The sequence below is a fragment of the Muntiacus reevesi genome, chromosome 2 (genome assembly GCF_963930625.1).
Source record: "Muntiacus reevesi chromosome 2, mMunRee1.1, whole genome shotgun sequence".
Taxonomy (NCBI): Eukaryota; Metazoa; Chordata; class Mammalia; order Artiodactyla; family Cervidae; genus Muntiacus; species Muntiacus reevesi.
Window position 1 is genome coordinate 177,580,174 of NC_089250.1, and position 26,657 is coordinate 177,606,830.

The 26,657-nt window shown below is 55.5% G+C and overlaps 2 protein-coding genes across 7 annotated transcripts in view; one reads left to right on the forward strand and one right to left on the reverse strand.

The window, feature by feature from the left end:
- The window catches only part of CYTH3 (cytohesin 3), a 66,621-nt gene extending 50,356 nt beyond the window's left edge, over positions 1–16,265 (forward strand). For 2 of the 4 annotated variants that reach the window (XM_065923769.1, XM_065923770.1), the window contains exons 3-13: positions 1,530–1,594; positions 2,002–2,068; positions 5,148–5,266; positions 7,230–7,310; positions 8,033–8,145; positions 8,239–8,387; positions 8,627–8,738; positions 12,502–12,578; positions 12,662–12,733; positions 12,812–12,966; positions 13,241–16,265. In XM_065923769.1, the coding sequence (XP_065779841.1) occupies positions 1,530–1,594; positions 2,002–2,068; positions 5,148–5,266; positions 7,230–7,310; positions 8,033–8,145; positions 8,239–8,387; positions 8,627–8,738; positions 12,502–12,578; positions 12,662–12,733; positions 12,812–12,966; positions 13,241–13,313 (1,083 nt within the window). In that variant the 3' untranslated portion in view covers positions 13,314–16,265. The remainder of the gene's footprint in view (positions 1–1,529; positions 1,595–2,001; positions 2,069–5,147; positions 5,267–7,229; positions 7,311–8,032; positions 8,146–8,238; positions 8,388–8,626; positions 8,739–12,501; positions 12,579–12,661; positions 12,734–12,811; positions 12,967–13,240) is intronic. The other 2 variants (XM_065923768.1, XM_065923767.1) reach the window with 2 other exon arrangements.
- A 209-nt stretch (positions 16,266–16,474) lies between these two features.
- USP42 (ubiquitin specific peptidase 42) overlaps positions 16,475–26,657 on the reverse strand; it is a 39,145-nt gene continuing 28,962 nt past the window's right edge. For all 3 annotated transcript variants that reach the window (XM_065923771.1, XM_065923772.1, XM_065923774.1), the window contains exons 13-18: positions 25,017–25,733; positions 24,790–24,884; positions 21,750–23,216; positions 20,186–20,487; positions 18,270–18,313; positions 16,475–17,474 (exon numbers count right to left, since the gene is read on the reverse strand). In XM_065923771.1, coding sequence (XP_065779843.1) covers positions 18,306–18,313; positions 20,186–20,487; positions 21,750–23,216; positions 24,790–24,884; positions 25,017–25,733 — 2,589 coding nt within the window. In that variant the 3' untranslated portion in view covers positions 16,475–17,474; positions 18,270–18,305. The remainder of the gene's footprint in view (positions 17,475–18,269; positions 18,314–20,185; positions 20,488–21,749; positions 23,217–24,789; positions 24,885–25,016; positions 25,734–26,657) is intronic.

Consider the following 26,657-nt stretch of genomic DNA (forward strand, 5'->3'; position numbering starts at 1 on the left):
GTGTGCATATTCGAACCACACGGGGAGGCAGGGAGTAGGACTTACCTTGGCTGGTGGAACAGAACTGGTGCTCGCCGGGGTGGAGGAGAAGGCAGGACTGGAGTCTAGAGCGAGTGACGCCTGACTCCAGTGTCACAGAGGGCGTCACATGTACTGCCCTTGGAAATTGTAGGACGAGCCCCTGTCTCGTTGACCAGCGTCCTCAGCACCTAGGATGCTGCCTAGCAGGTTATTGGCACTCAGGGATCTTTTGAATAAAGGGCTAAACCTATATCGAGTTCTGACCACGCACCCAGCACCTGCCAGCTGGTGGGAGTAGAAGGACAGATAAACATAGACTGGCGTTGCAGCTTCCACCCTGGTGAGCTCAGAGGACGGGAGGGCTCCCATGGGAGGCGTAGGGGGGTCAGCCACAGTCTCCGAGTTGGTGCGCCTGTGATATTTGTAGGAATGATTCAGAGGATCGGCTTCGAAGCCGATTGGATGTCTAAAAGTTCTTCTCTTTCTTCTAGTGAGAGGTCTTCAGGCACTGAAATTTTAAGAAATCAAATTAAGCAATTAGACAACTCTGGAGAACAATCTGTAGACATCCACTGAGGTTGCAGATGGGCTGCTCTCTGAGCAGCTTCCTAACCCCTGGCGAGCCCAAGCCCACTCCACCTCCCCGGCCACTGGCCGTGGGACCGAGCCGTGTCCAGACAGCGGCTCCTTTGTTAGGTGCTCACGGTGTGAGTCTGGAGTTTGCTGGCGCCTGAGATCATAGGGTCTCAATAAAAATTTCCTTGTAGTTGAGAAGAGAATTTGTAAAACTTTTTCTTCTGTGGTTACCTGTCATTCTTGGGAAAGTCAGGTAACCCAGAATGTGTGCTTTGGTTGAAAGTATGTTTTAAGGCTCGCATTCCGATGTGGACGTTAGTGATCACAGTGCCCACGGGGCCTCGTGTGGTTCTCACGACCTCACTTCTGCGCTGAGGCCGCCAAGGCCCAGGAACTCAGAGCTGTCTCAGCGGGGAGGACCCGTCCCTCCGTGAGGCCTGGGCTTGCCTGAGGCCACAGGAAGAGCCTCGCCGCCTCCTGGGCTCTGTCCACGGTGCCTCGTCTCACCCAGGGTGACAGAAATCATCCAGAGGCGGTGGTTGGGGCCTGGTGCTGACCTGTGTTTGTCTGGCCCAGGCCATCCTGAGAACCTGGGTGCCAGCCATGGCAGGTGGGCGTGTGGCGGGGCCTGTTGCTTCCTTTTGCTGTGTCTTTTTTCACCCCTGTGGTTTTACACACACACCCTCTAGACTCTGCCTGCTGGGCCCCTCTGCTCTCGTTCTGACGGAGGTGGGCAGGCGGTCATTTTGTTTGCTCCTGAGTCGGGGTGGCGCTTACTGGGAGGCTCTCTGTGTCGAGAAGCAGTCTTGGTTTCTCCACACTTGTGTTGTCCGGACGCACCCGAGGGCGGCTCGAACCTGGGGTCCTGAAAGTTCTCCAGGAGGCGGAGGCCCCTCTGTCAGCCCCACAGCGCTCGCTGTCTGTCTCGACAGAGGCTGAAGTATGAAATCGCAGAAGTGATGACGGAGATCGACAACCTCACGTCGGTGGAGGAGAGGTGAGCGGCCATGGCTGCCCCTCCAGCCCGCTGTCCGGCCGAGCTCGGGCCGCCGTGGTGACGGCAGTGGGGTGGGGGTCGCCTGTGGGGGGCTGGCCCTTCTCCGGCCTCACTGTCCGGCTTTGGCGCGGAGGACGCGGCACACGCCCCTCAGGAGCACCCTGCCCCGACGTGCCGGCTCTCTAACCGGGAGCTCTGCTGCTGCTCGGCAGTCCATCACCGGGAAAGGAAAGAGCCTCTTGGCCGCCCTGAGCTGCGCCCACCCGGGAGACTGGGGGACCCTCAGGCAGGGGCGTTGGGGGGCTGTGCCCGTTCCATCCCGAGCTGTCCTGTCAGGAGGGGACACGGACTCCCCGTGCTCTGTACAGACGCCCAGTAACAGCTTCTTCATTGTTCCACACGCACAGCAAAACGACTCAGAGGAACAAGCAGATCGCCATGGGAAGGAAGAAGTTCAACATGGATCCCAAAAAGGTAAGCGGGCAGGCACGAGCCCGGGTGCAGGTTATTTACAGACAGCCACGCCGTGAGTCCCGGCGCGGGGCTCCCATAGGGAGTTTTCTTCAGACACAGCACGTCCGTAGGCGCGGAGCGGCTCGTTTAGCGGGGTGCTCGGGCCGCCGCGAGAGTTTGCCCGCTGCTTCCTGATTCCCTGCTGACAAGCTGTGAGTCAACTCCAGATCGTCAGGGGAACAGTTTTGTGAACTTGGTGATGATCTGATATTTGGGATTTGTAAAAAGAGGTTTTTTTTTTTTCTTCTCTTTGGAAGTTGAGTTTACAGAGTAGATGTAACAAGCACGGGAGGGAGATGATCTAACAGGTGGAAGTTTTAAAAACCAGGCCTTAAGTTTAGGTGCAGCTCAGGGGAGGCCGTCCAGTTCATGGAGAGAGTCAGGTTTTCTCTTAGAACAGACAGCTGAGGGTGGTGTCCCCGCTTGGCCCGAGATGCTTGCTGTCAGGGCCTAGGAATCCGATGCACTCCACATCATGCCTGCAATAACGAGGACTAAGGTTTACTGAGAAGAAACTGTCAGGAGCTGTGTGGAGGAAGCACTTAGTCCCTCCAGCGCCCTTCTGGTTCCAGAGAACTACTGGAACATTTCAGAACTGGAGGAAGATCAGCTCCTCAGACCGAAAGGGCTCACCAAATGCCAAGCGGGATATACGGTTTTAAAAGACCTGCACACGTCACTGTATCGAGTGAAATATCAGGAAACTTGTGTATAAAGAGAAGCTCATGAAATTTCCAGGGAGAGACCAGCCTCTCTAAGAAGAAATGAAAATCATGGCCACCTTGTCCTCAGCCTCACTGAATCAAGGATGAAATAACGTTTTCCACAGTCTCTGGAAAAGTGATTTACATTCACCACTAAGACCTTCTCTGGTCTTCAGAAACGGAGTCATTGGGATAGTACATGTCTAAGCCAGAACCCATGGGCAAGATGCTGGATTAAAAAGGCCTTTTCCCAGGTGGTCCAGTGGTTAAGACTCCATGCTTTCACTGTTGGGGGGGGGGTAGTGGCGGGGCGCGAGGGTTCAATCTCTGTCAGGGAACTAAGATCATGCCCAGCAGCAGAGCCAAAAAAAAAAAAAAAGAGCAAAGAAACCAGCGCTCACAGTAAAGTCGCATCCACGGCCTCACCATGGGCCCCCGGCCACGAGCACCCCCAGCAGGGAGGCAGCCGCTGTGGGGGCTGCCTGGGGGGCTGGCACGGGTGGCCGCTGGGCACCACCCTCGCTGGTATCATAGCCATGGTGGTCACAGGGACCTGCGCCCCAGGGAGCTCCCGCCGGGCTGTGTCCGGGACCTCGGGGGGCCCTCTCCCCGGCTCCCTGCAGTGTGGGGAGCACAGAGTCTACCGTCTCACCCACAGCCCGTCGAGTCCTCACGATGAGGAGCCAGTGAGGCCGTGGGGGGCGGCCCTGCCTCTGACCCCGTGGCATGGATTTGAGGTCAGACAGCCTCTGCCCAGCCCGCCTCCCCTGCCTCCCTCCGTCCCTCACCCAGGCACCGCCCTCATCTCTGGCGTTGTTTTCCAGGAATCTGGGTGAGGACAGGGCTCACCTCTCATCAGGACGCTCTGTCCCGGCGTGTGTCTTCACACTCTGAAAATGATACCCAGGTGGCTGCACCCACTTAAGCTCCCACCAGAAATATAGGGCAGTTAATTTAGGACTGTCAGACTTACTGGGTTTCTGAAGTAAACTTTTTTTTTCTTTTGAAGAATAACATGGTGCACAGATTTTAAACATACAGCTTGAAGAATTTTAACAAATGCAAATACATGTGTAACTACAACCCAGACCAAGACGCAGGGCACCTGAGTGTTGGCTTTTTAAAAGTTTACATAGGTGGAATTACAGTATACTGAGTCTTCTTGCCCCGCGTCACGTCTGGGGTTTTATCCGTGCCCGTGTTCACTCCATTGGGTTCTGTGGTCTTCCGTCGTGTGAATGTGCTAGAATGAACTTGATGGTTCTCTGACTGACTGCTGGGTTGTTGCCAGTTTTTAAAAATTCAAAATGAGGCTGTTGGGGACGTTCATGGGTTTAAAAAATTAATAGACTTTTCAGATGGATCGTGCCAGGGAGCCCTGGCCTTGGGCCTTTAGTCTTTCAGCTGGAAGGCCATCTCTGCATTTGTAGAAACAACCTCTGGGGCAAATAGCAGAATTCCCTCTTCCTTTAAAAGCTTTCTAATATGTGTTTTGAAACCAGCTCAGAGGCTGTGTCGGAGGCAGCCTTTTGCTCTCACTGGGCCTCCCGCGAGCCAGGGCACTGCTAGCTTGGGCCCAGCAGGCGCTCTGAGAGGCTGCTGGCCGGTCCCCGTAGGTCCCCCTGGGCGTGGGTTTGACTGCCTGAGCTCAGTGGCGTGGTGACCGATTGTGTGTTCAGCCACAGGTGGCAGGACATCCATGAAGACAGCTTACACTGCAGGCTGTCTTCTCACAGCAGAGGTGGCCTCACGGCATCGAGTGGCTCCCGGGTGGCAGGGCCCAGGGTTCTGTGTTCTTCCTGGCATTTGCCTATGTGCCGGCTGCCAGGGCCCCTGCCATCACGTCTGCATTCACGGCGGGAAGGAGGAGGAAGGAGCCGTGCTGCTCAGGCGTCCCCTTGTGTCAGAAAACGAGCAGCTCTCCCGGGTCCTCCTCACAGACTTCATCTGTCTCTCTGACCCGATCTGTTCACAAGGTTGTTTCAAGTTGGAGGGGAGGATAGGGAGGTGTGCTCGGGACCGGCGTTGGGTTGGCCAGCCGCGTACAATGAGCTCCTCTCACACGCAGCACAGACCCTTTGCCTGAGCTGGGGAGGTTCTGTGTCATGGCTCCTTCTGCCTTAATGATGTCTGGTGACACTTAGGAGGGCTTGCTCCGCAGCCTGTCTGTCCTTAGCCCAGCCGCTCGCCAGGAGGCCTGGAAGCACTTTGCTGTGACGGCCGAGATGACTTCGGCGATGGGAGCACCCCCCTGTGCTCTCATGTCAGTTCGGCTGTGTCCGAACCAGTGGTCTCTGGACCTTCCTCAGCGCTGCTTCCTTCACGCTCCTCTCCAGGGAATCCAGTTTCTAATAGAGAACGACCTGCTGCAGAGCTCCCCGGAGGACGTGGCCCAGTTCCTGTATAAAGGGGAAGGCCTGAATAAGACCGTCATCGGGGACTACCTGGGTGAAAGGTGAGTTCAAGGGCAGAGGGCCACCCGCCTGCCCAGGCCAACCCTTGCATCAGGGTCTGTCACGTGGGCCCCGGGGGTGCCCGTGCTCCCCGTGTCCTTGTGGGCAGGGGGCAGTCCTGGGGCCAGGTGGGGTCTGTGCTCCTCTGGGGCGCTCTGCTCACCCCGGGGACCAGGGCAGAACTCAGGAGGCCGCTGCTCAACCCAGAAAGCATCGTGACCTTCTTGGGATGTTTGGCACAGAAGCCTTGGCGCTCTCAGCGGTCGTCTTCCCCCGTTAGCTGGGGGTATGAGGAAGACTCAATGTTGCAAAAATGGCAACTGCCTACACCTTGATAAACAAATTTAACATACTCCCTAGCAAAAATCCAAGCTAATTTCTTTGTAGAAGTTGACAAGCTCATCCCATAATTCATACAGAAATTCAAGGAACCCAGAATAGCCATAGCCATCTTGGAAAAGAACAAAGTTGGAAAACGTACACTTCCCAATTAGAAAACAGACTAAAAGCTCCACTAACGAAGAAAGTCTGGTGTGCTGGTGTAAGAACAGACATATAGGTCATGGAACAGAGTTGAGAATCCAGAAATAGATCCTCACATAGACCATCAAAGGAGGTGCCAAGTCTGTTTGGGTGGGGGAGATAGTCCCTCAAGCACACGGTGCTGAGACTGCTGGATATCCACATGCAGAAAAACGGCACTGGATCGCTCACCAAAGACCTAGACACAAGCACTGAAACTGTAAGAAGAAAACCTAGTGATGAATCTCTGTGACCTCCGATTAGGCCAAGGTCTCTTAGATATGACAGCAAAAGAGAAAAACAGAATCATTAAATTCCAAAACATCGGTTGCTTCGTAGGACATCATCAAGAAAGGGAGAAGACAACCCACAGGATAGGAGGAAGTATTTGTAGATCAGAAATAAATCTGATCAGGACTTGTATCGGTATGTTACAAAAAGAATTCTTAGAACTCGGTCATAAAAAGTCGTCCAACGGGCAAAGGGTCTGAATAAACATTCATCCAGAGAGGATATACATGCATAGGTGTATGATGGGAACTTCTGGCGGTCCAGTGCAGGGGACGCAGGTCCAGTCCCTCGTTGGGGAATGGAAATCCCGCATGCCATGGGGCAACTAAGCTTGTTCCTCGAGCACTGTAGCAGAGCGCCCGCGCAGCCAGAGCGCACAGGCGTGTGACAGGGCCACAAGCACAGTGGCCAGTAAGCACATGGGGAGATGCTCAACATCATGAGTCATCAGGGAAGTGCAGTCAAAACCATGATGTAGCCGTTCACATCCACTAGGAATGGCTGTCATTACAGAAGATCATAAATGTTGGTGAGGATGTGGAGAAATTGGAACCCTCATATGTGGCTATAAAAAAAACAACGGTACAACCATTTTGGAAAGTCATTGGCAGTTCTTCCAAATAGTGAACTTACCATGTGACTGAGTAACTCTACTGATATTCTACTAAACTCTGCTTGGTTTAGTTTGTAAGAGCTAGTTATTAATGGCAGGCATCACTTCCAAACCGTCTTCCTCTCTGAGCCCAGGACCGCGCCTTCTGGCTCGTGACCCTGGAGGAGCCGTTTCCTGGCTCTGAGCCTCAGAATCGCACCTGGGAGGCGGGAACGGGACTAGCGCCTGCTTCGTGGTGGCCCCGAGCTTGAGACGCACCACGCACCTGGGTGGGTGCCTCAGTGCTCCGCACAGGGGACTCTGAACCTTGGCTGTCGGCTCGTATTTGGGGTCTTCTCCTGACTCGTACTGATTGTGACGTAAAGTCCACATCCCACTGGGTCTCCTTTGTGCTCAGCCTGAAAACAAACGCACCGTGAAAAATAACTTGTCCTTTAGTCATATGACATTTAATCTCTTGAACACTTGCTTTAGGAAATGTCTAATAAAACGACTGAAATGACATGCAGTGAGGCTGTAAAGTCCATTTTCTTTTCTAGGGATGAATTTAACATTAAAGTTCTTCAGGCTTTTGTGGAACTCCACGAGTTTGCTGATCTCAACCTCGTACAAGCCTTAAGGTGAGCGTTTAACCCCCTGCACGTGAAGGGAGGCTGGGCGGGCGAGTGGCCTGGCAGTGACCCTCCGGGTAAGTCCTGCTGCCGGAGGGAGGAACGGGGGCCGGGCCTCCCCTGCCTCCTCGTGGCCCAGGTTCTGGCCCCGCTCCCGGTCACTCCACCTTCGCTCTCTGCCTGGTCTCTGGCAGTTGTGGGTGCCCCCTCTTCCCACTTCTGGGTGCAGCCTCAATGCCACCAGACCTGGGCCCACGACGCCACATTTGGCTCTACCCACTAACCCGTGGAGGCCCAGCGTGTGCCCGGGAGGCCGCTCTGGCCGGCGTTCCCAGCCGGGTGCTGCCCTCAGCCGGTCTCCCGTGTCCTCTGCCGCAGCGCCCCCTCCTGGTGGCTGCTCCCCCAGCCGTGGACCGCGGTGGCCGCTGCCTTGCTGTGGGCTCAGCCCCTGGCCTTGGCTGAAGGTCTCTGCCGGGTCCAGTTTTAGATTCCGTGTTTTGAAAACCGTATCGCGGGGAGGGGCAGGCCTGGCGAGCCTGGGGTGCGGCCACGAGGACCCTATTCTCTTCATCAGCCGCGGGGGCTCCCGCGGGTGGGTTGGGAGTGCAGACAGCGGGGGCGCCTCGGTGTCCAGGGGGTCAGCGGCTTCTGCTGCCTGGACGGGGCCTCTGGTCTTGGAGATGCCCACCACCACCCCCACCACCCCTCTCCCCGGGTTCTCGCCCCTGCAGGCAGTTCCTCTGGAGCTTCAGGCTGCCGGGCGAGGCGCAGAAGATCGACCGCATGATGGAGGCCTTCGCTGCTCGCTACTGCCTGTGCAACCCCGGCGTCTTCCAGTCCACAGGTGAGTGCGCACGGTGGGAGCATGGTGGGTGGGTGATGTGTGGGGTTGCCCAGGCTGGGCCGGCGCTGACGGCCCGCGGCGCTGACCCCCCAGACACATGCTACGTGCTGTCCTTCGCCATCATCATGCTCAACACCAGCCTCCACAATCACAACGTGCGCGACAAGCCCACCGCCGAGCGCTTTGTCACCATGAACCGTGGCATCAACGAGGGCGGGGACCTCCCCGAGGAGCTGCTGCGGGTGAGCCGCCCCGCCGTGTCCCCCTCCTCCCCGTGCCCCCTCCCCGTGTACCCCCAGGTAGCCCCCCCCGCCCCCTGTGTCCCCCTCGTCCCGTCCCCACCTCTGTGCTCAGGAGCATCAGGCTCTGCCCTTGCGCCCAAGTCGACGGCCTTTAGAGAGTCCCCGGGCGCGCCCCTGGGGTCTTCGTGGGGTGGCTGGTCGCGCTCGGCCTGAGCCCTCACCACCCCCTCCCTGCGCAGAACCTGTATGAGAGCATCAAGAACGAGCCGTTCAAGATCCCCGAGGACGACGGCAACGACCTGACGCACACGTTCTTCAACCCCGACCGCGAGGGCTGGCTCCTGAAGCTGGGTGAGCAGCGGTGCCGGGGGCGGGACCCCGCCGTGGCCCCTCTGCCTGCGCCCGCCCGCGCCGCAGCCCCCGCGGTGCCCGGAGCGCCTCCCCGCGCGGCCAGAGGCGGCGGCTCCCCGAGGTCCCCGCACACCGCCCCCTAGTGGCCAGGCGCGCCCGCCGTGGGGTCTGCTCCGGCGGCAGCGCCGCCCCCCCGGGCGCCCGCCGCCTCTTTGGTTCGGTGTGGCTGACTTTTGATGCGTGGTTTAAATGTGCCTTCTTGTTGTTTTCCTTCTGCCTGTGGCTCCCACCTTTCTGTTCTGTGACGGGCTGTCCCTGCTTGTCCTGCGTTAGGAGGTACGTACCCAGCGGCTTGCTGCTCCTTGCCAGCTGCCCTCTCCTCTCCTCTCTCTCTGTCGGTTCGTGTGAAGCTCCGACTTGCCTGCCATCCATCTGGCCCTCGTGGCTTCCGGCGTGCCGGGCTCACTTCATCCTCCACGCAGGGCCAGGTGCCGCGGCCGCGTCGCCCCTCCGCGGCTGGGCGAGGAGTGAGGGACCGAGGCGCGTGGAGAGGCCGAGCAGAGACCAGCTCGCCCCTCCGCGTCCTTGGGCCTGAGCGCATCGCCCGCTGCCCATCCCGCTAACCAGGCGGTGCGTGTTTGCATCACCTGTGCAGAGTCTAGGCGCGTGTGTTAGAACGCGGGTGCTCTCGTCTGACCTCGGAAGCTAAGCAGGGCCAGGTCTGGTTAGTACTTGGATGGGAGAAGCATGTTAAGAACTTCTTGACTATTGACAAACAAGCAGAAGAGCATTTATATTTTCTGGGCCATCTTAGGGATCGGTAGGGAGCTTTCATTCTGGTGGGGGTTGAGATTCCTCCTCCTGGTGACATTAGAGCCTGTGAGATGAGGCAGATGACGCAGCACTCTGCAGACAGCGTGTTGGACCCCGGGGCCTACAGGAATGCTGGTGGTTTGAGTCTTTAACCGAGAGAGGGAACACGGGTCTGGTGACAGTGTGGCCGGTGTAAGGGTGTGTAGCACGGAGCGGCTGTCCTGATTTGGGATCCAGCTCTGATGTTTCTCTGGCTGTGCCAGGGTTTGGAAGACTTCTGGATCTTTGCCTAAAAACCCAGAACCGTAGCAATGGCCCTGAGTAACGCCCGAGTGACCTTCCAGATGCACCAGGTTTTGAGATCCCGTCCCGCCTGGGGGCCGGGATGAGAGCACAGGGAAGTGCCCAGAGGAGCAACAGCTGCACTTGGGTCTTTCTTGTTCTCCGTTGCCAGCAAGTGCCCCCCGGGATGGTGACAGCACAGGCCCTCCTGGCATCCACGGTGCCCCCAGTGCCAGCTGGGTGGCTCTGAAGACTGAACCAGATGTCTGACACCAGGGCTTGTGTTCCAGCCTGTCATCTGGTCATGCAGATAACCGGACTGCAGCATTGGGGGAGAGCCCCAACACGAGGCACAGGGCCAGTTGGTGCCCAGGGGCCTGGGGTCTGCTGTCCCCCCATTCCCGTGCCCCCTGCTGTGTCCTCAGGCCCAAGGCTGAGGGCCACAGAGCTGGTTGATGGCACAGGTCTCACCCGCAGCCCGGAGCCTCAGCCCCCGGGGCTGCTCTGCTCTGAGCTGTTAGCATCCCCCTGGGTGTCCAGCGCACGGCCGACTGGTCAGCACGCCAGATTCTTGCCTATGGTTCTGACCCCGCGAAGGGTCCCTGGGTATCGGTCTCCTAGGGACCCAGGAGGTGGGTGCTGAGGGAGTGTTAGGCTGGGCCTGGGTGCACACCTGTACTTGGTGAGGACATACATCCCTGGGTCCCTGAACGGCTGCACATGCAGGCAGAGAAGTCAGAACTGTGGCCACGCATGTGCTAGGTTAGGAACTGGCGGTCTCAGCGTAACCTTGCTTGGGGGTTTGTTGTCGTAAGTTAATCTTAGAGGAGACGGTGCTTAGAGGTGCCCCACCAGAGCAGAGCCTGGTGATGGTGCTTAATGATGGTCCTGTAAATACCGTGTAGTCACTGTGTTTTGAGAGTGAGTCAGTTGTGTTAATACAGATAGGAGTGTGGTTGGCGCAGATGGCATGGAGAAGAGGCTTGCGTGGTATGCACGAGAGCCTGTGTCTGCTAACAACCGTGCAGGCAGCAGGCGTTTACAAAGAGAAAAGGGCTGCTTCTCTCCATACTAGTCAGGAGCAGCCAGGCTGCTTCCTGCAGGGGTGTGTGTGTGTCTCTGTGTGTGTGTCCCCTTGTTCCGAAGCCCAGCCACAAATACATGCATGAGCAGGGCTGCTCCGTCTCCTGTAGCAAAACCTGCTGGAGTTGAGAGACCACGAGTGTCACTGCCGCCACCCTGAAAGGGGGCCTGGGGCTGGGCCAGGCTCAGGGGTCCACCTGACCACACACCTCTGTCTCAATGCCCACTGCCCCCGGCCCAAGAGGCTCACCTGGTCTCAAGAGCTGGACCAGGGGTTGGGCTCCTCCAGACGTGCCACTGAACTTGGGTGTAGCAGGGCAGGAGTCTAGGTGCAGAAGAGCTGAGAGGCCTTCCAGGAGAACAGAGAGACTTGCCTATGGTTCAAAACAACACCTCGAGGGGATGGAGGCGGAGGCCTTGGGGGTTGGAGGCATGAAGGGGCCTCAGGGTCTGAGGGCCCCCAAGGACAGCGGAATTGGGACAGATGCTTCTGACAGGGATGGAAAGTGAGATTTAGGGGAGCAGGGGAACCTGGGGACCCTCTTCACAGCATGACTGAGGCTGCTGCCCCACATGCCGGCCCTGCCTGCCCAGCCAGCCTGTGGCCATCATGAGGACAGATGTCTCATTAGTGACCCTAGGGTGAGGGTCCCAGTCTCCGAGGACCCCTCAGTGGCACTGACACCGCAGGCGGGGCTCCCTCCCTGCGGCTGGGTGTCCGCATGTGTCTCCTCCTCGCAGATCTCCCAAATGGCAGCCCTTGTGCCTTGATTCCCGAAGCCTTCATGTCCCCCCATCCCCGTCTGCGCTCCTCAAGCTCCCCACAGCAGGGACCAGGTCCGTGACCCTCAGCCATGAGGGTCTCACCTGCCTGCGCCAGGGGAGCCAGGGGGCGGGGCAGCCGCTGCTTGCCTGCTGCCGGTGGATCGCAGACGTCTGTCACCAGGGGCATGTTCTCTCTTTCAACTTTTGTTTTTACACTTCACGTCGGAAGCAGAGACTAGAAATAGAAATGGAAGCCAGTTGGTTTCTGCTGAATATTTGAGGGTAAAAGATTTTCTTTTCTCTAGTATAAGGAGAGTAGGTGCAGATGAGCTGTGTGTGTATGTGCATGTGTGTCCCAGATCTTGTTAAGAGATTAATTCAATCTAATAATTCCCTGGGCCAAGGCCATAATCGATTTTGATGCATCCCAGGGCTGCCCCAAGTCCTCAGTAATGCGATGACAGCCCTGACGTAACGGGATTAAGTCCTGGACAGACCGGCAGCGGCGCTGACTTCATCCTGTTGTCATTTCCATGTGGGGAAATTAAGACCATTCATCACAACTAACTCTTGCAGGAAGCAGACTTGGGAAACGCTCGGGTCATTTGGGTGCCCTGCAGGCGGGCGGGGTGCATGCGGGCTCCGGCAGCCACGGGCGGGCCAGGCCGCACACCGTGGCCAGGATCTGGGGCAGAATGTGAAACGTTTTCACTAAGGAGGAAGCCTAAAACCCAGCTCTGCCCCAGTGGCATTTCTGAAAAACACAGTAGCTCGTGTAGGGCCTGCATTGCCCAGACTCACGGGGTCCCTCTGCTCTTAGGGGGGCGCGTGAAGACCTGGAAGCGGCGCTGGTTCATCCTCACCGACAACTGCCTCTATTACTTTGAATACACGACGGTAAGCGCGGGGCTGCGGGTCCTCCAGGTCGCGGGACCCTCGGTGGGTTGGGGGGAGACTGGCTGAGCACTCTTGTCCCGCAGGATAAGGAGCCCCGGGGAATCATCCCGCTGGAGAACCTGAGCATCAGGGAGGTGGAGGACCCGCGGAAACCCGTAAGCTGGCTTCCCTGCCGCCCTCCTTTCTCTCCCGCTTCCCCAGCGCCTGGTGACAGCCCTGTCTGTCTCCACCAGAACTGTTTCGAGCTGTACAACCCCAGCCACAAAGGGCAGGTCATCAAAGCCTGTAAGACAGAGGCGGACGGCCGGGTAGTGGAGGGCAACCACGTGGTGTACCGCATCTCGGCGCCCAGCCCGGAGGAGAAGGAGGAGTGGATGAAGTCCATCAGGTGCGCCCGGGCCCGCCGAGGCGGGGCCTGGACTGTGGGCGTGTCGGGGCGGGGCCTGCGCGCTAGGTAGGCCACAAGGGGCGGGCTCTAGCTTGTGGGCGTGCCAGGGCGGGGTCGGGCGGGTGAGACCTGAGCTGGGGCTGCCAGAGGGGCAGGGGCGGGGCCTGGGACTGTGGGCGGGCCCAAAGGGCGGGGCCTGGGGTGGGGGGTCGCTCTTGTGTGTAGGGACTGCCCCTCCCATCCTAATCCAGTTTTTGTATCCTCTCTCTCCCAGAGCGAGTATCAGCAGGGATCCTTTCTATGACATGTTGGCCACGAGGAAAAGGAGGATTGCCAATAAGAAATAGCGCTTTCCTGGTCTGAACAGCAGGTACAGTAAACTGAAACCCCACCGCAGAGTGACTGGGGGCTCCCCGCGACACCCTGGACCACCCCAACGGCCTGCCCTGTCTCTTCCGGGACAGCAGCCCCTGCTGATCTCAAGAGGCCTTGTCGCCCCTTTCCGCCGCCACCCTCCCGGCTCCGAGGACATCCTTCTCGAAGGCCCGGCCCGCATCTGCGCCTGGTGGTGCAGCCTTGGATATCCGCGGGGCAGACGAGATGCCACATGTGCTCCTTGGTGGCAGGGGCGGCGTTGGCCGTTCTGGAAGCCGCTGTTTTGTATCATAACAGGAAAGGAAAAGCTACCACTTTTTTATTGAGTTTTTTTCTCAGATATATAGGATTATAGCTTTTATACGCCTTTTTATATTCTGAAATTATAATGAAAGATACTTTCTAACAGTAGTATTTTTAGAATGGCAGCTATAAATTTAACTTCTGGACACACATATACTGTGCACTGAGAACAAGTTACGTACACACATATGCAGCAATGGGGAGCTGGGGGCCGTGCTCAAGGGGAACCCGAGGGCGCCCCCTGGCGGAGGGAGACGCCCGTGTCCTTGAGGACACGCACTGGGTAGGGGTCCAGTGGGTCCTGGACCCCAGGGCTCCAGGGGTCCAGTCTTCTGAGTCATCCAACTCAGTCTTCATGGCCCCACAGATAACTTTTCTAAAGACACAAATCATTAAATTTTGGTTTGGGGTGTTTATCCTGTAACTGCTGAATCCCAGGACGGACAGTGTATGTATTGAACCACATGAAACTGCTCACATTTGACCCGTTTCTGACACCCACAAATAGTAGCGTCACGTGGTCCAACCAAACCCATGGTTCAGGCCAGCTGTGACCACTGTCTTCACTACTTAAGGCCTGTTGGCCAAACAAATGATTATAATGATTCAATCAGATGTATTAATGTAATGTGTAGACATGTAAGGAAGTGGAGATAATTAATCTTCCTCCATGTTTCGAGAGATTTGATCTATTATAGGAAGGGAAAGAGCAGGCTGGCGGATGAAGGCATATAGCACGTAGGCTTTTCTGTAAATAGCTTAAAACCCCAAACATGCACTGGTGGTCGGCCTGGAGAAGATCCCTGACCAGGAGGTTGTCAGGTGCTGCTGACTGAATAAGAGGTGCTCAAGCGTGCGGTGAGGAGCTGGGTCCATCACGCAGCAGAGATGGCCCAAGGGTGCACAGGTGGGACATTCAGGGCGGGGCCAGTGACATGCTTTTTATTTTAAGTTCCATTTCCACCACCAGGACCTCCGCACGTTATACGGACTCCCTCGCCCATATGGGCTGTTTCAGTGGAGGGTCCCTTCCCTGGGGGACCTACTTTCCCTGCCCCACCGCAAAGGCACCCACCTTGTTCATTTTGCACATTTGAGAGGTCATCACCTCTCCTGTGCAAAGGCCAGGTTCAAGAAAGACCACCTCAATCTATGCGTGGAGAGGTAAAACAGAGAAAACGTTTCCTAGGAGTTGTCTTGAGGCTGAGACGGAATGGCTGTGGGCCCTCAGCCTCGTGCAGCTTAAAGTCACACTAGACTGCAAAGGGGGCCACGCACAGGACTCTCCACCAGGCATCAAACTGACTTTTTTGGTTCATTCCCAAGTGTTTAGGCTTTGCTACTGTACCAATACCTCAGATTCAAACCTCTAGTTCTGAGAAAGGCAAGTCAGCATTCTTGAAACGCCTGACTGGCATATATGCAACTCTGGCCCGTCTTCCGTGAAAAGACGCTGCCCAGACCACCCGACCAAACCCTGCTGATGACGACCGGCAGCGCCCTTCCCTCGGACCGGCCCCACTCCCGGGTTGCCTGGGCCGCTGGCTCCATCAGTATTTTGCGTGGGACAACCGATCTCTCTCTCCTTTGTCTGATCCAGGTAGGACCTTGGGGATACAAGACTTTCTGTCTTTTGGGTTTGCATCAGGGTGGGGTTGAGAGAAGTGAGCAGAAGGAAACCTCTGTAAAATCTTTCTCTGACCACTTGTGAAGGAGCCTTACCAGACGGCTGTTTGCCCAGAATGATGCAGAAGGCCATGGTGCTCAGGATCTGTCCCTTGCTCTAGGAGTGTTACATGAAGTCATGGAATTCCAGGTTTTGTGTGACAGTATTAACCTGACAGGCTTAAGGTGTCCTCCCCGCACTAAGCCCTCAGATGGCCTGGTCCAGAAGCCCCGCTGGGTCAGGGCTGTGCGGGGACAGGTCTGTGGCTGGCGGGCCTGGTTGCCTGGACCTCAGTGTGATCCTGTTCACCCCCCTGCTACCCTCCCATCTGTGCTCAGTGCTTGAATTACTCGTCTTGTCCCAACTCTGGCCAAAGAGCTTACCTGCAGAGAAAGAGGGCAGGAGGCAGGGAAGGTCCGCTGGGTGGGAGGCGTGGCTTCCACAGTCCCACTCGCCGCCATTGACACGTGGGGTTTAAGTGGATGGCCCTGTGCCCAGACAGGCAGGTGTCTTCAGGATCACAGAACATCCTTGAGCAGTTTAATGTGGTACCAAACGAAGTCCAAATAGGAGCTATTTATAGATGAAGCAGCATTTAATGCTGCATATAAAGCAATGCATATTTTTCAAGCTAAAATGCATTTATCTACATAGATGTGCTTTGCTGAGAAGTTAGGTCTGTTGTAGACCAGAAACCACACATTGTGATTTCTTGTTTTATTTTTTCTTAGAAAACATTTCTATTTACAGTAAATAGTTAATATGTAAATAATGTACATATATGTTGACTTCTGGAGTGTTTGTTATTCAATGTATATACTCCTACAATGTGCATGAAGAAATATCCTTTATCTATTGATAATTTTATTGTAAAGTGAATGGTAAACTTGGAGAGTGTATGGCTGTCAAATGGCAAGTACTGTGTTCATTAAATAAAAACACATTGTTAAAATGAGATTGCTTACAGCTGGGTTCTTTAAAATAGGGGGACTGTCGGGTGAAGTAGCCCATGCCTGACTCTCTCACTGGTGGGGCCGAGAGCCCGTGGCTGGAGCTTTAGAAGTTTTAAGAAAGTAAATGCAGAGAAAGCAGTCTGTGAGAAGTGTCTGCAAGCAAATGCAGAAACAGCAGTAAAAAAAAAAATAAGACACAAAAGGTTTAATTTGCTGCCATTTATATACTATATAAATTTTACATGCTGTATATTTACAGTGGGGCAAGTGCTTTTTTAATCTTTAAAAAAACAAAGATCAAACTTTAGACATCTCTGAACAACACAAACTGTATAAACCATACAGATTATTCAGATACAAACTGTATTAAATACAGTTTTCCCCACTCCATCTCCTGATGCAGGACCAGTGAATTATAAGTGTATCACAGTTTGATAGCATATCCATATTAAAAATAAAATCACAGTATGATTTTGTCTGTAACTAGAAACTTTAAGGGACCAAGCTGACAACTCAGACTCCAATATCATAGTCAAGACGAGACACTGTATAAAAAAGTGTTATGTAATAAAAACATACTGTAGGCCTTACAAATAATGTTTGGATTATACATTCATAATGTAAATACTCATCATAACTGGTAAATTGATAGGAATAATTCCACAAAGTTCAAAAACAGAACTTGTCTATAAAATACATCTTCAAATCTTGAATACAACTAAAATATGAAGCAAATTAGTTTCTAGTATCAGACATTACAGAAAACAGACTGCTCTCAAAAGTCTAGTTGAGAGCTTGTGAATCTTTAAATAAGTCTTTAAATTAAATATACACGCTGTCAGTTTGTACTTTAATTCCATGGTTTCCCGGTTGGTCTTGCACCGGATATCTAACTTGGAGGAGCATTGCATGGAATACGAGTGATCAACCTGAGTCTGTGATTAAGCAGCATTTGAGATGTTCTAGTCCAGGGCGTTATTCTCAATGTGATTTATATACACAGTATTTTACAATGTTCAGCAGTTGTAGAAAGTGTTCATCCGTTTGGAATAAGGGTAATTAAGAAAAGGTAAAAACTAAAAAAAAAAAGTCCTCCATGGTAAAATCTGTACAGTATTTACTAAAGAAGCACCACGCAGATTTGAACAAAGTTATTTTCTCTATTTATAATTTAAGCTGGGTTGGGGATGGCTTCTGTTGAACACGTGAATCTGAAAGACAAGAGGCAGCTGGCGTCAGTGGTCTGGAGGCAGGAAGTGGAGCCCAGGGGCTGGTGAGCCCCAGGTGGGCTGGCTCTTTTCCATTCACTCCCCCCACCCCTTCGCAGGTGCCCCAGGTCTCTGGGAAAGGCCCCTGGCCTCCCCCAGGGCAGTAGGTGGGAGGCCAGTGGGGAGGGCGCCCTCTGCTGGGCACTCAGAGCCGCCGCCCTAGGAAGAAAGTCTGAATTCCTTAAGGTGGCTCAGCACTCCCCTTGAGGACCTGCTGCTAAGTGTTAACTGACCGCATGGTGGTCTTCTGTAGACGGTTCACTCAAACCTCACCGTGCTGATGAGAAGTCACACATTTGGGCGAAAAGTCCCTCTGGAGAGCGACCACTCCCCCCACCCCACCCCCACCGGGGCCACTGAGCACCAGGCCTGGAGATGATGCTCGAGGCTTTGATTTGCTGTAAAAAAGCACCCAGACCTCATTCAGGTCAAGCACTTGTCTGAAACAAGTGCAGGGTGGGCAAATCTCAAGGACAGGGATCTTGGGAAGGGCCCCCTCCCTCAGGCCCTCAGGTAGGGCTGTGTGAAGAAATGGCTTCTCCATCTTTCAAGTGACTTAAGCTTCTGACCTGCCCTCGTGTTCTACAGTGAGGGAGGGCGTGTCTAAGGGGCCTTACCTCACCCCCATCAAGGGCTGACTCCCCCACCTGCTCCCCTGCAGTCCCAAGCTCCCTCCTCGGGCCCCTCAGCGCCTCTACAAATGGTCAGGAAAAACATGCAGAGAGGAAAAGAGCTTACCGTAACTAGTGAATTTTTTTTTTTGAGGCCAAGTTTTCAATCACCTAGAAAGCAAAGGTTAGAAAACATTTTAATGATGTTTTTTGCAGAAATTTTAGTGCCTGTGCTCTGTGTGTATCACATCATTAACTTAGAAGCAGTTCTCAGAAACTTAGGTTTGTTGCCTGAAATCAGTCCTACACGAGCAGTGCTTCCAAGGGTTTCACTGAAAAGACACATTTACACGGTGACTGAGGGCCATGTCCCCGTGGGAACAGTCCAATCTGATCCCAGCAAACCCAACAGCATTTCAACATTGGGCCAAAAAAATCCAGAGCCTGATGGCGCCAGAGAACAGGAGTCTGGAGGAAAGAGTGGTCAAGGCGCCAGGACAGACAGGCAGGCAAAGAGGTCCATCCTCTGAAAGCTGACAGCGGTGCTGGGCCTTTGGGGGTGGCCCTTCCCAGGAGGTCAGGACAGGATGGGCGTCCGAGCGTCATCAGATGCCATCAGATTGAGGACAGGAAAGGGTCTCCCGCCTGCGGCCCTTGGAGACCTGCGTGTGGGCCACCACATGTCCACTCCTGGGCTTCGCCTGCCACCCAGTGTCCCCCGAGCCAGCTCTGTGGGTGAGCCGCGCCCGTGGCGGGGTGGTGGCCTCTGGCTGTGGTCCTCACCTTAGACCTGCAGCCTGAAGGGGGAGATTCAGGCAGACGCGCAGAATTCCCGAGGACCTGCCTGGCCCACTTCACCCCACGAGGTCAGAAGGGACTCATCTCACCAAGCCCCTGCCCCGAAGGGCTGAAATGTTAGTGGAAACCAAGGTGGAAATGCACATTGTTGCCATCTTAACAAATAGAACAGAGGACACGTAGCTTCCCTAAGGGCCCCACAGTGTCCTCATTCACTCCAAGCACCCCCAGCATCCACCCCTCCCCAGACACCCCACCTCTCATGTTCTCTGCTTCTCCCAAACGCCAGTGCGCTGGGCGGCCATCTGTCCCTCCTCCACTAACCATCACGTGACTGTGGGCCACGGGAGGGGGTCCTCCCCCAACCACCATGACACCTCAGTGGGTCCAGGACATGGTAGAGAACCTATGGGCTCTGGGACGCAGGCAGGGTCACATGCCGGCACCTCGGGTGTCGGGGTGGGGGTCAGCAAGCTGGTCCATAGAAGGACCAGGCCAGGCTCTGCCAGCTCCGCGGGGCTATGGACGGGGACTGGGCTGCAGCGCAGCTTTACTGACACATCAATTTCACAAAGTTTTCATGTGAAATGAGAGTCTTCTTTGGACTCTTCCAACCATTTAAAAATGTCAAATCCTTCCTAACCGGCAGGCCACCCGAAGGTGGCGCCCCACCCTCGGCCGGCCCCTTCCAACACTCGGTACTCCTCCTAGGATCGAAGGTCAGGGGAACAGCTGAGAAAGCCAGAAGGGCTGCGTACAGAGCCGTCAGAGCAGGAGAGGCTAGGAAGTTATAAATGGACCAAGCCCCGCAGGGCAGACAAGAATCCCTGCGCCCGGCAGCCTGCGGTGACCAGGGACCCCCTCCAGGAGCCGGCGCCCGAGACCCGGGCCCAAGGCGTGACGCCTGCGCACCGGTCACCACAGACTTCCAGCGTCTCCTCACAACGGGCAGAGGTTCAGGACCCGGGAGAGAAAGGAGGTACCACACATGGCGTAAGAACAGAAGTTCTGTCCGCAGTCAGACGCTCAGAGGCACACACCGCACCGGTTCCTGGCTCTACCTCACTCAGCGCTCCCACAAGCCTCGAGGCGCGGCGCGGAGGCCTCGCGGGAGCTGGGTGAGGACGCGGGGCGGGGCTCAGCGAGACTGACAGCTGCTCCGCCCAGTGAGGCTCCTTCCCCGAGCGACCGCCTCCACCCAAGGGAAAGGCTCCTAGGGCCGCCACACCCAGCGCGCCCCCTTACCCTGGCCGCACTCGGACGGACGACACCTGACCTCCCGGCTCTCCATCCTGAAGTGTTTGGTTTTCTCACAGAAAGGTGCCGTGCCCTCCAGCGGCAGGCCATCTGCAAGGGGGAAGGTGCCCTCGGCTCTCCGGAAATGGTCCACAGTCTCACAGCTGGCTGCCTTGGGCAAGCGCGGTTCTGAATCTCGCCCAAAGTCCTCTGATTTCCTCGAATGTCTCTTCTTTTTCTTCTTCTTCTTCTTGTGTCTATGGAGGTCAGCGTCAGAGTGCGCTACGGAAAGGTCTGAATCCTGCTGATGCCTGCCGAAGACAAAGCCAGGAGTAGGACCACTAGGAAAGCAAACCACCCCGAGAGCTGGCCCTCTCTCTGACTCACACCCACTTCTGTGGACACTCACTACGCACACACAGGTGAGACTCTTTCCTAATTAAACATGCAGTTTTCACTGTAATAATTTAAGTCCAGGGTCATAAACTCACCAGTTTCAACCTGTCCCCACCGTGGCCTTCAACTTTGGGGAGAGGAGCTCTGGCCAAAACACCAGAGGAAGGAAGGACTCCACCAACTTTTCCTGAAACTAGTGGCTGAAGGGAAAAATATCTTTGCTGGGTGTCTCGGGCACACAGAAGCAAGGAGATTTGATTTCTTTTTCCTTCAAGTAACCACTCTTCACCTGTGGCTTCTGGTAACCTCTTCCCAGGGTTTCGATTTTTTTTTTTTTTTTTGGTTTCGATCTTAAGAGATACCACTGTATAGTAACTGTATCTGTGCTCAGTCCTCTTGTCATGGAGAAGTCATTTTCAAGAAAACTGCTGACCAAATTAGCTTTTAAAAAATACAAGAACAAACTTCCCAATGAGATTTCAAACTGAGAAATGAGAAATGGAAACTCAGTTTGAAACCTCATTGAACAATCTGTTGGAGATTATTAACAGACGTAGAACTATAACTACATCTGTGAATAAACACGTTAGCAGTCAATCCTAAAGAAAATCAACCCTGAATAATCATTGGAAAGGCTAAAACTATAGCTCCAATACTTTGGCCACCTGATGTGAGGAGCAGACTCATTGAAAAAGACCCTGATGCTGGGAAAGATTGAGGGCAGGAGAAGGGGACAACAGAGGATGAGGTGGTTGGATGGCATCACAGACTCAATGGACATGAGTTTGAGCAAACTCTGGGAGCTGGTGAAGGACAGGAAAGCCTGGAGGGCTGCAGTCAATGGGGGTCACAGAGAGTCGGACATGACTGAGCAACTAACCACCACCACCACTGTGAAGTCAGAAAATCCCAAGCTTTACCTCCCGAATGCCGCAGGTGTACTCAAGTTACAAAGCACCAACCGAACACGGCAACATCTTGAAAGACCAGGTTTTCAGGTGTTTTATAAAACTACGTAATAAGATAACGTCTTAAAATAGTTAAGTTTTAGGAATCGATAAAAACAGGGAAGTCCCAGACCCACCAAGATGAAAACTACCCACGACACAGCCCTCACCTGTCCCCAGGCTGGGTGCAGAGGGCGAGCGCCGCCCCCCACATGCAGCCGCCCCCTCACCTGGAGTCTCGGTCCCGGTGTTTGTCTTTGGATTTCTTCTTTTTCTTTGACTTTTTGTGCTTCTTTACTTTGGGCTCCTCTAAAGGGTCCTTCTCTAAGCTTCTCCAGGCTTTCTTTTCTACATGACTGTCATTCTCTAGGCTATCATATCTCCGTTTCCGTGACTTAACGTTGTGTTCATGAAACCGCCCGGCCAGGTCGCAGCTGCCGTCTTCAGCCCCGAAGCAGAGCCTGTCGTGGGCGTACTTGGCAGCGGGGTGTGGAGGGGGCGCATAGGCCATGCCTGCCCGGGGGCTGCTGAAGCGGTGCCGGTCCCTCTCTTTGGCTGCGAGCTCGTAGCCCTTGCGGCCTCTGTAGTGGTCCTTGTAGGGCCGGCCACCGTAGGGCCCGGCCCGCTCGTACTCTCGCTCGGCGTGGAAGGGCCGCCAGTCCCGGGGCTCCCGGCTGGGGTACAGGGGGGACCTGTCGTGGTGGTACCGGCAGTGCTCCCAGCGCAGCCTGTCCGGGTAGTACTTCTCCCGGGTCCAGGCGTGCTCGCCCTCAGCGTGGTGGTAGCGGCCCCACTCCTGGTCAGGGGCGCCCCTGCTCCGGGAGTGGTGGTGGCCCGACCTGGCCAAGGAGCTGAGGCAGGGGGGCTGTGGGGCTGGGGCGCAGGGCTCCAGCCGGGGCCGCTCGGGCCGGGGCCGCTCGTGCTCCCGGTGGGGCCGCTTCCGCCGATGTTGCACCTCAGTCCTGCTCCGGCTCTCCCGAGCGCGCTCACCGCTGGACGAGCGGTCTCTTCGGCTGCGGTAATGTCCTCGGTCGACCTTTCTGAGGCTGCTGACCTTCTCCTGGACGGGACACGGCTCCGGGGCCTTCTGCCCAGCCTTACTGTCTTCCCCTCTCTCACTGCTGCTGCGCTGAGGGGGCCCCTCGGGACGGTTTTCTGTGATCGTGTCTAGCTGCGGAGAGGGCACCTCGTCTGTAGACACCCCTGTGCTCTTAGTGGGACCCTCCGCATCTGAGCCTCTGTCCCGACCGCTGTGACCCAAGGGCTCGGGCTCACGGTCGCCCTCAGAAGGCACAGAGGGACCCGGGCTCAGCCTCCCCATGGCTTCCGTGGCCACCGGGTCCTGGGGCCGCTCTGGTAACATCCCTCCCACGTCCGGGGACGCTTTGCTCTGATCGTCTGTTAAGTTCCCAGGGTCACAGGGTGCTGGAAGCTGATCGTCCCCGAGGGCATCCTTGTCGGGGTTACAAAAGGTGTCGACACTCGGCACGGCCTCCTCGGGTTCTGCCAAAACACGTTCAGAGACTTCTTCTTTGGTAGGTTTGATGCTGGGGTCCGAGGGCGGCAAAGCCTTCTTGAATTTGCCGCTGAGACTCAAGGCAGACTCCAGGTTGTCCCGGGCGTCGTCGGGAGGGGAGTGGCTGGCCTCCAGCTCTGCCTCCGGATGCTCCAGAGGCCTCTCCTCTGAGCCAGGTGTCCTGCAGTCCCGCAGAAAGAGAAGGACAGGGGTCATTTACTTGTTTTCTCTCTGGGTTGTCAATGGACTACAGGGATGGACAAACACTTCATTCATTTACTGAATATCTTATGGCTTTACTGTATCTGGCTGAAACCTAAAGCTGGGCTTATCATTTTTGGAAACTTCAAGTTTTCTCATTATACACAAATGTAAAAATTTCTATCAAGCCTACTTCATTTTTCAGCAATAACTGCAGTTCTAGGTGCCTCTGGTTTTCAAGATATTTTTCTAATTCTTCTCAGTAACTAAGTCCAGACCATCGAAAAAGTCAAATAATGACAGGGCGCTTACTTTTTCTCTGGATCCCTTTTCTCCGAATTTTCCTGAAGCCTCAGAGGCAGAGTAGTTACCTCCCAACAGAGCCAAGAGCTCCCTGAATTACCAACAAACTGTGAGGAACCACTGCTGCAGTAAACAAATTCTGCCATGTTTTTGACGGACTCCTCAAGTTAAGGAAAGCTGCCAGAAAACAAGAAAAACTCTAAAAGGGGCCCCCTTTTTGGTCTGGGAGAGAGAAGACACGCGAGGTCATTACAGAGGCTCAAGGTCGCACGTGCAGCTGGGGTGCGCGTGGCTGGGGTGTGGCCGTCACAGGCCATCTATCATGATGCTCACGCACGTTCCACCTGAAGATAAGCTGAGCCAGATGAGGGGAGACACGAGGACAGCCGCAGCGCCAGGGCCTGAGTACTCAGCTGCCCCCTCTTTAGGCTCGCCTGGGAACATTCCTGACTGGGGTTCTTGGTGAGGGCACGTCCCCCGCAAGGGCCCTTCTGCCATGGGGTGCATTTGGAGGTTGTCCCTGTGATGGGGGAGACCAGAGCACCAGTAGGGAGCGGCTGAGGCAGGCAGTTCCGCAGAACAAGCCAGGTGCGCACGGCCCGAGGTCCACGTGGAGAACACCTCAGCTCTGTTACTGGCTGGTTCACGGAGACCCCCAGGTGTCCATCTAAACACGGTCACACCTTGGCCGAGAGCTGCCCTCCAGGAGGACGTCACGGTGCTGACGTGCGGTGACGCGACCTGACCTGTGCGAGGTGTCGGCTCCCGGGCTGCTCACCTGGTGACCGCGGCCGCCGCCTCCCGGCCCTGCCTTTACTCCCATCGCGGCATGTGCACTGAGGTCAGGACACTGAGGTGTGTTTTTTAAGCATGGAGACACCACACTGACCATTAATTTAATCTCAGCGCTCTAGAGAGAGCATAGCAAAGCCTTTGCTCCTGGACAGGGGAGGACTCCCTGCCCAGCCCCCCTGCACACCCTCGGGTGCCTGTTGGGGCGCTGAGGGGCGTGCTGGCTGGTCAGACATGTACTGACAACGCCCCAGCACAGGGGGAGGCGCTGCGGAGAGGTGGAGGGCACCAGGCCAACAGGCCCTGCGAACCGTGTACTTGACTTTCCCACCAGGAAAATCAACGAGTTCTACAGATGATTATTCACGTCATTTCAAGATCCAGAAGGCTCATTGTAGGCCTTCCGCGAGCGGACGCAGCCCGGTCCCGCATCCTGTTGCCTGGGACAGCCGTCTCACCTCGTCTCCTCTGCCAAGCCTTTGGCTTTGCTGCCGAGTTTGAAGGTCTCTAAGATTTTGTCTTCTGGAAGAGGTGGCAAAGGAGCAGGCATCAACTAGGATAAAAAAACAAGGATGATTTTCAGCTGCGAGTGCCATGCCCATCCCTCCTGAAACTCAGCCACGCGACCTACTGGACATGAGGGAAGAAGGGAAGCCCGCCTGCCCGCCACCCCACAGCCGCTCACCTTCCCAGGGAGGCCGTTTGCCTTGGGAAAGGGGTGTTCTGAGTGCAGCGCAGGCTGGCCTGGGCAAGGGGCCCCGTCCGAGGGCAGGCCGTTTTCCATCGGGTCGCTGTCCGGACCAGTAGCACCATTTAGAGCCACGGGCTCTCGGAGCTCGTGCGGGGAGGCCTCCCTGTCTTCGGCGTCTGGAGCAGGGGAGCACACGCTCTCGGTCAGCCCGAGGCCATTCTCCTGGCTGAGGCCCTTGGCCTCCTCATCAGACTCCTCGGAGGACTCGGCGCCGTAGGGGACCAGCACGCCAGCGCTCAGCCTGGACCTGCCGTTCATCATGGGCCTGGAGCAGGCCTCCCTCGGGGCCATCTGCTTTGGGACCTTACTAGAGGCGGGCGGCGTGGGGGCACTCGAGGTAGACTGTATTGCAGAAGAAGTGGTAATGGTAGAAGAGGGGGCGGGCTTGTTGGGGTGCTCCAAAGAATTGCTGTGAAGGTTAGACTGAGACTGACCTTGGCGCACAGGTAACTTGTTGTGAATACTGATCGTGATTTTCTGTTTCTTGGGGTGTTCTGGAATAACTGAGGGCCTGTTAACTGACCAGTTCTGAACAGATGGGGAGGCGTTCACAGGACCAGTCCTGCTGACACTGGAATTCCCGCTGGGACCTGACAGGGGGCTGCTCGGCGTTTCCTTCAGCGGTCCCGTCCCGTTCAGGTGAGGGGGGTTCTGGAGACAAGCAGACCACGGCCAGGTGAGAGCTCCAGAAACCGCCACATACTCAGAGACCTGAGGTGGTGGGCCTTTTCCACTTTGGCCATCTTTTCTCTTTCTATGAGGAATGAGAAACACCTCCCCCTCTCACATGGGTCTGCCCGCCCACAGACCTTTCACAGGTCCCAGTTTTCTGGGAATTAATTTCTGACAAACAGGGACAACTGCTTTTGTCAGAGAACAACCCCCAGGCCAAACTCTTCCTGCTCCGGTCTGGCAGAAAGCAGCAGGTCCTCTTGGGCATGGAGTCACACAGGTTCTGCTTCGTGGTTTCCTGGGAGCCCCTGGCAGTTCAGGCAGGAGGAGGCCAGCCACAGGGACTTCCCAGGGCCCCAGGAATGCGGTGACAGTCACATGGACGGACACACTCGCTTAGCCATCCCTGCCTCTGTGACCTCCGCTCTTACTTGAGTAGTTATTTCGCTCCACATCCCAGCTTTTGCTGCTAAAACCCAGAAGCAGCACCCTGGTGGTCACGAGTGAATTCTGCCTCATAGAGGAACTCTGGCCTTCAAAATGTTTTCTTAAGTATCTGAACTAGTTGCTAACTTACCACTGGATAATGGCTCAGCTGATAAAGCGTCTGCTTACAGTGTGGGAGACCTGGGTTCGATCCCTGGGTTGGGAAGATCCCATGGAGAAGGGAAAGCCTACCCACTCCAGTATTCTGGGCCTGGAGAATTCCATGGACTGTATAGTCCATGGGGGTCTCAAAGTGTCAGACACAACTGAGTGACTTTCACTTTCACACCGGAAGTCTTAGTCGCTCAGTTGTGCCCGACTCTTTGCGACCCCATGGACTGCAGCCCACCACGCTCCTCTGTCCATGAGATCTTCCAGGCAAGGATACCAGAGTGGGTTGCCATTTCTTTCTCCGGG